This window comes from Chelon labrosus, assembly GCF_963514085.1.
Source record: "Chelon labrosus genome assembly, chromosome: 15".
In the NCBI taxonomy this organism is placed as follows: domain Eukaryota; kingdom Metazoa; phylum Chordata; class Actinopteri; order Mugiliformes; family Mugilidae; genus Chelon; species Chelon labrosus.
The window spans coordinates 16514018-16524004 of NC_140348.1; the positions used below are offsets into that span (position 1 = coordinate 16514018).

Genomic DNA, 9987 nt, shown 5'->3' on the forward strand with positions numbered 1-9987 from the left:
AGCATGCCAAGTAGCTGGCATGCTAACTTATGTTAGCATGCCAGCTACTTGGTACCAAATGCACAGGCTAAGCTGAAGCAAATGCAACTTTTTGTGTTTCTTGAAGATAAGAATTTCATTAGTTAAACAAAATAAATTCTAACCTAATGGTGGAACCAGATTTAAAGGCAAGGGCTCCCTGTTCTTTCTTACAATTCAATGTGAGGGCGAGACAAACGTCCGTACCAAATTTTGCCAAGAAATTTCCACAAAGCCAAAACCACAAAGGTCATGACACCAGAGATAAACATCAAGGATGCCGTTTAAAAAAAAAAAAAAAAAAAAACATACACACACACATAAACACGTAATTGAAAGCTTTTATAAGACATCATATAAACAGAAATACAGATTCAGCTTCATACAAGAGCTACAAGTAGTATTTTCCACGCGGACAATTGATTGTGCAAATGCTGTGCTGAGTAAAGAAGTTGCATTCAGGATTATGCGAGGATTTTAAGGTGATTTCTGCAAGGTTCACCAGCTTGTAACTACACTCCGCAGACAGCCGTAGGTATATTTTTAATACACCTCCGTAAGGTCTCCAAAGCATGCAGTTTGTGCTGTAGTGTGTGCCCCACAAGGCACTTTCCCCTACTCTTGCAAGGCCACATTAAAGTGAGTGAACGTGTGCAAAAATAGCTGCACTGAAGTTAGCGCCTCAAGACACTGGATTTTTCAAAAATAAACATATCTGTGTTTATAAAAACTGGCTACATTATATAATGTAAAACGCGCGTTTTCAAAGGCGCGTCTCTTTACTCACAGGCATCGTGCAGGCGAGATTATTCAGGTGCGGTGGTGAGGTGAAGAGCAAGGCGGTGAGCTGTCCTTTTGTCAAACCAAAATATTCCCCTTTGACAACACTCAGAGTGTTAGATACGAGTAAAAAAAATTATCCAAAAAGAAAGGAATGATTCAAACTATGCAGCACATTAAAACTGGATAGAAACAAATAGCACTTCAACACGTTCACATTGATTATTAAGGCTTCCCTTTACAGGACACAAAATCATCCAGTTACACATCTGCAACTCCAAACATGTAATAAATATCTGTTAGACTGCAGTATTCTTCATTTATAACAAAGAGTCAGGGGTTTTATAATCATTATTCAAGAACTGACTCAGCGGTGTGGCAACCCTGTTTGGCACATTGGATCGCCCACCTTTGGCCTCCGACAGTCGATACTCAGGTCCGCACTTGGAATTTCCCGGCTTTAGTCAAATACTTGACCCCTTTAAACGGCTTGTATTTCTCGCCATACATGTCGAGACGGCTCACTTTCAGACCTGCACAGACGGGAAAGAAGCCAATGTGAAGGGAGTGACATCAAATCCGCCAACGTCAAACCGAACACCATCACCAAAAGGTGGAGATAAATAATGTTGACGAACGGTCTGATGAGTTAGGTTGGTTGGATTTTAAACTTAAAAGATCTGATGGAGTGAGGATTACCTGATATGGCAAGCTGCTGTATCTTCAGGTCGATGTTGAGTGAGGGGTTGTCTTCGGGTTTGGGGACTCCTGCCTGCATACTCAGGCTGCCTCGCAAGTTCGGAAGCTTCTGAGGGTTAAGTTTCCCGATGTCCCAGACTAACACCTAACAAAACGGAGAAGAAGACAAAGCTTTTTAATTTTAGTTTTAACTGTGTCCAAGACCACCATCTGCTTCACAAAGGTCTTGGTAGATTAACTAAAAAAAGTAGTACAGTAGTTACTATCTTGCTGGTCTGTGACAAGGTGTAAGCGGAAACTTAATTATCCTTTATTTATCCCTCATGCGGAAATTCATTCTCTGCATTTAAACCATCCAACCCATTTGTACACACAGTAGGGAGCACACTCAGACCCAGGGGGCTGCCATGGATGCAATGCATAGGGAGCAGTTTAGGTGCTTACTCAAGGCACTCCAGCCATGGACATAGAGAGGGATTTGAATCAGTAACATTACAGTCTCAAATCTACTATTCAAACCCGTAGCGAAGTCCCCTGTTATGTGACTGGTATAAGATCCCTCTGACTGGTAGTGCTAACCTTGGTGGTGAGGTCGTAGGTGTAGTTTCCCTGTGTGGCTGTGAGGTTGGCACTGAGCACGGTTTTGGGCATGTGGACCGTGACCATCAATCCCTCCACTGTCTTCCCCATGGTCTGCTTGGGTCCGATGGTGACGTCCAAGCGACCACCAGAGCCCGTCTCAAAGAAACTGATGTTCTGCTTCACATACACTGGAAGGGCTACGAGACTGAGGAGGGGAAACAGACGGGGCCGACCACAGTGTTAACAAGTAAAAAATCTACTCATCTACGCTAAAACACAATGAAAATATCAAAGATTTTATTTATAAGATGATGATGTTCACAAAGTCCATCAATACGTAGGCCACAGCTGCTGACTGATCTAATCATGAGGACGTATATTGACGCCTGCGCTTACTTTTGAGAGCTGACATGATACGTCATGAGAGTGAAGTTTCCATCTGGCGGGACGAAAGAAAGGACACGCTCGGCCTCCCAGCGTTTAAACCGCACACACGGGTGGAAGCTCACGTCATCGAGGAGACGGGGATTCTGTCAGCGAAAAGGTGGGAGTGAATTTTTGGAGCAGACCACTTAAGCACACACAGAAGAACCGAGGTGAGAGGAAATGAACCCACCATGAAGGACAGAGTCAGGTCAGGCATCCCAGTGAGCTTCACACAGGCTTCAATTACACCCTGGATCTCTGCAAATACTGTCGTACCTAAATAAGAAATGTTGGAAGAATTTAACAAGGTGCAAATTATAAATGATACGACCTTACAAGAGGGGGAGAAAAACTCCTGTCGTCAATGCACTCTTGCTCTATGGTGATCAATAAGTGCTGGTTTGTACCTGATTTGTCCACAATGGCATCTATTTCCTCGATCACATCAAAATACGCCTCGTTGTTGGCGTATTTAACACCAGCACGCCTCCACGGGATATTGGACAGTTGACCTGTTGGCAACTTTTCTCCAACATTACTACTTCCTGGGAAACACACAAAACAAAGGCAAGAACATAAATACTTAAGTTTGTTTAGATTGACCTTTAACCCCAGACTCAGCGCGACTTTGTTTTTACCCGTGAGCGTATTGACGACTGATCGCAGCATGGTGGGAGGCCTAATCAGCTCCTTGAGGACGTTGGACTCCGTTGCGAGCGGAAAGCCGTTGTCCAGCATCTCCTCCAACAGCTCGTAAACTGTCACCACATTGTCATTGATCACGGCCTCTGAGCACTCGCCAAAATAGTCCTGTTGGCCAAAATATCTGTTATCAGTGATAACGCTTTAACGCTGACACACGCAAAAAAAAACAAAAAAAACCTATTGTGAGTATTCAAGAAATCAGAGTAGTTTTATTCAATTTTGCACCCACGAATAAATCAAACTGCAACTCTGGACTGCCACTTTAATTCCACACAATACAACTATCTGTGAATATTTTTTATTATGCTGCACTGCCCTTGTGTGCGGCTTTACTGATTAAAACTGAGGCATTTTAGTTTGTGTATCACTATTTTCAGGTTTGGTCATAATCTTTCTCTAAAATGATCTGTTGAACTGAAGATATGTCTCCCTCTAGCTAAAAGTTGGTATGCATTTTTTCCCCCTGTCCCTCTCTCAAAGTTTAAATATGCAGGGATGGCACAGAGGGAAATAGAAAAACAAGGGGCATTTTGTTCCCCGTGCTTCCTCAAAATTGATGCAGTTTTTCCCAGCTTGTTTTGTATTTGGAGGAGGAACTATCTTAAATGCTGAAGTCAGGAAACAAAGGTCTTAGTGAGCAGCAAATTCCACAGGTTAAATCAACAACTGTTACTACTGTGTGTGGCGCACTGACAAATATGTGTGACCACTTATAGGTAAGTAAACCCCCTCTGCCCGGAGCTGCATACACGCAATATATCTGCAACACAACACTTTTAATCTAGGGTGGTTGTAAAACTTGGCAGTCAAAAAAAATGAACACCTGAAATGTGTCTGCCACTTTGTGCAGGAACTCAATGACGAAGAGCGGAGGGACTTCGGTCTGGACCACAGAGAGGAAGAAGAGCTTTCCCCTGTACACGGTGATGAGATAGTGGTGTGGGGTCTGCAGGACAGGGGGCACATTCTCCGGGTCCACTGCCTTCTCCTTCGCCTCGAAAAAGTAATCGCACACACTCCGGCTGATCACACTCTTCCAGTGTTTCTCCAGGAAGATGTCCCCCGTGTGATTAATCAGGAACAGGCTGTGAATCATCTCAGCTGCAACAATGAGGTGGTTGTTGTTGTTATTGTTGGAGCTTTGTGATACTGAGTAAGAGGCACAGATTAGATCTGCAGCTTTAAAAAATATATATATAAAAATCCTTATCAGTTATTTTATAGTCCCCAAATCAAATCAACACACTGCAATAAATTTACTTGCTGTTACTTGTTGTTAACATTAATCTGTCAAACTAACTTTAAACTCAGGTAACTTCACCGGCTGGCTAGCAATCTGACTTTAGCAACTTCATACATTTATACAGTCTGAATCACAATGCCGATGGCGAAATAAACCTCATAGGAAGAAGCGTAACGACCACCCAACATGTAAGACGAAAATGTACAAAGTTTTACAGCTTATTTAAAGTTTTACCTGCTAACTCTAGATGACTGTTCCAAGAGTATCAGTCGGTGCCAATATGGCAGAGCTGCCTGAGTTACTAAAGACGCGCCTGCAGCTCTATGCACACGTAAACACAACAAAGTCGCGAGTAAAAGTCGAGTGAAGTCAAAATAATATTATTTACGTGCTAAAATATATCCAGCACGATTTAAACCTTAATCGACTGCAGACATAACCCGAATAATACTTTCATATAAAAGTTTATGAATTTGTAATCAGGCAAACTTTTCGGGCAGCTACACCCCGGCGGTCTAGATTGGTTGGTTTAACCCTGCGCAAAGCCTTGCAGGTAGCCCCGCTGTTATTGCTTCATTGGCAAAAAATATGAGGTTTCATGGTACGATTAATTTAAAGATATTTTAGTGGAGAAAATGGGTAGACTATTGCACAGAAAATCTTAAACTGAGACTCATCAGCACATGTACAACCAGGACTGGAGAAAATTTGACAGTCTCCACCAGCTCCTGTTTGTCCGTTAATTAAAATACTTACTTTGTTGGATGGTTGCACAGTTCCCCTAAATAGAAACGGACCCTCTGCTATGGCGGATGTTGCAAGCTGCGGTGGTAAGTGTGATGCAGAAGTTGCAGCTGTAAAACCAAACAATGAGCTGAGTATTTTACATGTACCGGCAAACTGTTATTTATCAGGAAGTGTAGGCTATTTTATTATTTTTTAGCATTATATTGTTACTTACCCAGTTTGTATATGTTTTATCTATTAACTAATGAGTGCAGCTTTAAAATCTTTACTCAAGAAGTTGCATACATTAACAAAGCATAACGTAAGCTTCTTAACTTCTGCACCTTTGAGGAGTCTCCACAGCCTCAGGGGGAGGCAACTCTCGCCTGCGAGCCACTCCTCAGGGAGACAAACCCCCCTCGACCCTGATAGTCTGACCGCATTTTCGTCCCGCACCTTCACCGGCTAAGGTGATTGCAACGTGCTTTTCTTAATCAGCCATGGCGTCTGAAGAACCCAAAGCAAAGAAACCCAAACTCTCGGAGGAGGAGGAGAAGAAGACAGAGTCTCCGACCAAGGAGACTCCTGCCAAACTAAGGTGACCGACGACTAAATAAAGAAATAATACTTAGAGCGAGGAGACGCAACTCTTTCTTGTGTGTTGAACGCTAAAGTGCGCAAGTCTAATACTGATTTTTACAACTTAAACTTGATCAAATGTGGTGCGTGCATGAAAGGGTGACATTGAAAATCAGTTAAAAGTGTTGACTGAGCCAGCATGGTCGGTGGTGGTGGTGGTGGAGGAGGAGAGGTCGTAGCTCGTTCCGGTGTAAAGTCCTTTGATCTCGTTATCTTTCCACTTACAGATGCTTAGCTTAACAGCTAGCTCTTGAGGTCTGCTCCGCTTGCACGCTGCTCTTGTCAAACGAGGGGTGCCAGTGTCTAATCTCGAGTTCAACGTGACCACCACCTGCCCTGCATGTTTAAAAGCTGCAGGGAGAAATGCCTGGGCGCCTCTGTTCATTCAGTGCCAAAGGTTTTACTTTGCTGCTTGGTATTACTGGAGGGAAAGGTTCCCTGAGCCATCCGGTACCAGCTCCCAAAAAACAATGAATTGTAAAGCAGTCACGTGGTCGGCAGTGTGTAATGTTGTGATCACATTTATTCGACTGAGCAGCAGCCTGTTGTTTTCATGTCGTGCCGTCTCGGGGGCGCCTGTCATCTGCACTCTTCTGTAATTTAGCTTTATATGAGTGAGGATCTGTGGCTCGACGAGGCTAGACCGGGTGAAATAAGCCAATCACCAGACAGAGGCAGACCCTTCCTCCTTCAGATGCCTCCAATCAGTCAGGCCTTAGTAGGAGGGGCTGGTGGTTGCAGAGGAAAATCGACCTGCCTGCACGCTGAGCAGCTTGAAATTGTTAAGTTTTTTGGATGCTTAGCTTTTACTGATCCGGGTTTAGGCTGCTCAACAGGTCTGCCAGTGTCTAGCACAGAGAGGGACACAATGTCTGCTGCAAGGTAAGAGCACGCTGACATTCGAGAACTGATCTAAAGCCAGACATTGGTTCTGGGTTGGTGTAATTGCCCGCACAAGCCCAGCAATCACCAGACTGCACATTTTGAGATGTATGGCCTGTAGGAGATAATAGTACGGGTGTGGCATCTGTTGGCGGGATGCATTTACTAATTTCCAGCAACACAAACGCACATATGTTGGTGGTGTTGCTGTCTGTCGTGCAGTGGCGTCTCCCCGCTTCTTTGCTCTCTTCCCTTCTTTCCTTGTTAATTCATCACGCTTCATTAAATCTTCACCTCAGGCGAGTGTGGAAATGAAAGCTGTGTGGGAAATATAGTAGCACATGTTCACGTGGCGTCAGACAGGCGCTGTGTTCAAAGACCATCTGGGGTTTTCCCAAAAAGGCAGATGAGATTCTGTTGCCATGAAGGGTGAGAAATGACACAAATCTGAACAGAGATGTTACTAACGTTCCACTTTTTCTGTATCGTGCACCTATAGTTCTGCATTTGCATACAGAAGAACAAAAGTCACAGGCTAACCTGGCAGGCTGTAATTGGTTGCTGATGTGTAAGCAAGTATGTTATGCGTTGACACAGAGCGCAGAGTTGTCATAGTCGTCGCCTTATTGGTAGCGAGAATGTCGCTGTGCTGCTTTAAATTGCTAGTTACTGGCGTCACAAGACTTGCTGTGATACTCAAGCATTCTGTGTTTTGGCCCGAGGAAAAGAACAGACCGCACACACACAGTACACCACTGTCCTGATGTTAATGTCACAAAACCAATTACATGCAAAATAGACTGGACTAACTACATTCATCTTCATTTTATGGTTTTGTTGATGAGTCATGCTTATTTACAGACTCAGTCTCTCTGTCCTGTACCATTTCTGCTTTTTTTTTTCTCTCTATATATACCACTCAAAGATTTTAAGTCATGTGATCGAAGGCACATGGAAACAGAGTAACTGGTTTTGAAAAGTGAATGCTCAGCGCTTAAAGCCAAGTAGGCGAGCATGAATTTTGCACAATATTTGTTTTCCTACACCGTGCTGAAACGAGCACTGTGTGACTGTTTGTCGAGTCAGTGAACAGTTTAAAGCTATAGTGGATTTCCAATCCGGTTGAACAGTGAAGGAAAACTCAAATGAGAATAGAGTTTTTACAGTTTTTACTTTTGCGTCAGTTAATTAAATGTAAAGATCATGCTGCTGTGTTAAAACCAACTGTTAATGCTGTTTGTTTTTTTGTTTTTTTTGTTCATTTTTCAGCCCGAATTCACTCTTTGGGATGGGAAACCCCTTACTGGACATCATAGCCGTAGTGGACAAAGACTTCTTGGACAAGTAAGAACGAAACAATGAGTGATTATATCCTAACTTCTCGATTGGTTGTGCAATAAGTCGTTAAAAAAAGGGGAAAAAAGCTGACCCACACAATCAAAAACCGCTGCTTTATTTCCAAAAATATGAATGCACTCGCTGAATATGATCATTTTCATTAAATCTTATACCGTATAAGCAAAAGAATAATAATGAGAACGCAAACTAACATGTGGCGTCACATCAGGGTCAGGCTGACTATAAGAGGAGGAGATTCCTCCATGTAATTTGATCAATGGACAAACAAGATAATGGTGATAAGAGCGAGCAGAGCAGATGTATTGCTTTAATATATCCTGAAATGAGACTGCTGGGAGGTTCTGGCTGACTGACACAAACAATCATAGCCTTGTTTTATCATCATGTCCGTGTTATGAACAGTCATTTATTAAAGCGTTGTCGGCCAAGCCTCAAATGCAACTGGAAAAAAAATCATTGCGCGACTCAAAGATCTTGTATGCGATTATGAAATCCCTGTATAATTGTGTATTTATAGTATTTATTTATACACAATGCTAGATTATCTTCAGTACACGTCATGCTGCCAAGAAGCAATCATGTTATCTATTCTTCGGAAGGAGGGAGTATCTTCTTTGAGATGGCAGCAAGGGCTCAAGCCTCCCGCACACTCCTTGAACTAACAGGTTTTCTACAAAACAAGGCACATAATCATGCATGAATATAACCTGGTTACTAAATCTAGTAACTATACCCAATACTTTTCTATCAGAAACAAACAGTCATAGCCTTGTTTTATCATCACGTCCGCGTCATGAACGGCCATTTATTAAAGCATTGTCAGCCAAGCCTCAAATGCAACTGGAAAAATCATTGTGCGACTCAAAGATCTGGTATACGGTTATGAAATTCCAGTATAATCCAGTTATTTTTATTATTATTTAATTTAATTTATATTTCTGGGATACTGGAAGCCATCAGCAGAAACCTACAGAGTAGCAGTGAACTGTGCCTTCGAGTTCCAGCTCTGTGTCTACTCAGAAACCCCTTGCATAAACTCCTGGATTAGAGCTACTAAAGCACAGCTCTACTTCAGCCTCACGTAGAGTAAAGTAGGACTTAAACTGCACTTTAATCCCCAACCCAGTGTAGCCTTGTCTCTGTTTAAGATTAATGGCTACATATTGATTTGGACTGAGCATTTTGTAACTGCTGCCGGTACAAACAAAGCTTCTCAAAACGTTTCCCTGGGATATAATGGCTGAACAATTTCCAAAGACATTAACAGCACATGCGGTGGTACCACTGCTCTGTTTTCAACCTTTGTATAAATATAATCCAAATTCTTATTGTGTGTGTTTGAATGGATTTTGTATCTGATGACTTGGTGAAACTAATCCCTCTTTTCTTTTCTTTTTTTCTCCCCTCCTTCTATTATTCGCAGGTACTCTCTGAAACCCAACGATCAGATCCTGGCTGAAGACAAACACAAAGAACTGTTCGTACCTCCTACAGTATTTTGCAACATTATCTGTAGAAACCAGGCTGTGGTAGCGCTCTTACACACAGGTTTACCTAATCTTCTAACAGTGTTTGCATTCGGCACACGGGGATGCGTCTGAAATCAGAGATTGTGCCTCTTCGTTCTGGAGCAGGGTAGTCAAAACAGGCGCACGCCAGAAATCACCACGATTGACCTCTGTTCCCTCGTGGACGGCCAATAGCAGAGCGGCAGACCTAGTACAGCGAGACAGTCTCGTCCAATAGCAAACTAGGACGCTTCACCTCCCTGTCCCTCTGAGACAAGAGCCAGAACACAAACATTTAACAGCAGGAGATAAGAAAGGCATATGTGGCCATGTGTGTTTCTACTCATGTATGTTGACCCTTCATGGCTGTGTATGTAACCACAGGTTGTCCTTTAGTAATATCAGCTTATTCATGTATTT

The 9987-nt window shown here is 42.8% G+C and overlaps 1 protein-coding gene and 1 pseudogene across 3 annotated transcripts in view; one reads left to right on the forward strand and one right to left on the reverse strand.

Annotated features, from left to right (window-relative positions):
* Window positions 1-341: 341 nt before the first annotated feature.
* Window positions 342-5584, reverse strand: ap3m1 (adaptor related protein complex 3 subunit mu 1). 2 transcript variants are annotated; one of them, XM_084561447.1, is made up of 10 exons: window positions 5524-5584; window positions 5210-5307; window positions 4034-4311; window positions 3144-3315; window positions 2913-3050; window positions 2696-2781; window positions 2476-2609; window positions 2077-2284; window positions 1498-1642; window positions 342-1331 (listed from the first exon to the last, which is right to left on the reverse strand). In XM_084561447.1, exons 3-10 carry the CDS (start codon window positions 4304-4306, stop codon window positions 1231-1233), a joined length of 1257 nt encoding a protein of 418 aa, XP_084417573.1. In that variant the 5' UTR covers window positions 4307-4311; window positions 5210-5307; window positions 5524-5584; the 3' UTR covers window positions 342-1230. The 2 variants fall into 2 exon arrangements, with proteins under 2 accessions (XP_084417573.1, XP_084417574.1); XM_084561448.1 differs by lacking the exons at window positions 5210-5307; window positions 5524-5584 and adding an exon at window positions 4688-4711.
* A 50-nt stretch (window positions 5585-5634) lies between these two features.
* The window catches only part of LOC311500200 (adenosine kinase-like), an 8592-nt pseudogene continuing 4239 nt past the window's right edge, over window positions 5635-9987 (forward strand). The window contains exons 1-3 of the transcript XR_014699987.1: window positions 5635-5777; window positions 7970-8044; window positions 9483-9571. The product of XR_014699987.1 is annotated as an adenosine kinase-like (transcript). The remainder of the gene's footprint in view (window positions 5778-7969; window positions 8045-9482; window positions 9572-9987) is intronic.

Coding starts and splice junctions, on each gene's coding strand:
- ap3m1 (XM_084561447.1), bottom strand. CDS start 4,306: ATGATTCACAGCCTGTTCCTGATTAATCACACGGGGGACATCTTCCTG. Junction 3,051..3,143: donor AGTCGTCAATACGCTCACGG/GTAAAAACAAAG, acceptor TGTGTTTCCCAG/GAAGTAGTAATGTTGGAGAA. Junction 2,610..2,695: donor ACCTGACTCTGTCCTTCATG/GTGGGTTCATTT, acceptor TTTCGCTGACAG/AATCCCCGTCTCCTCGATGA.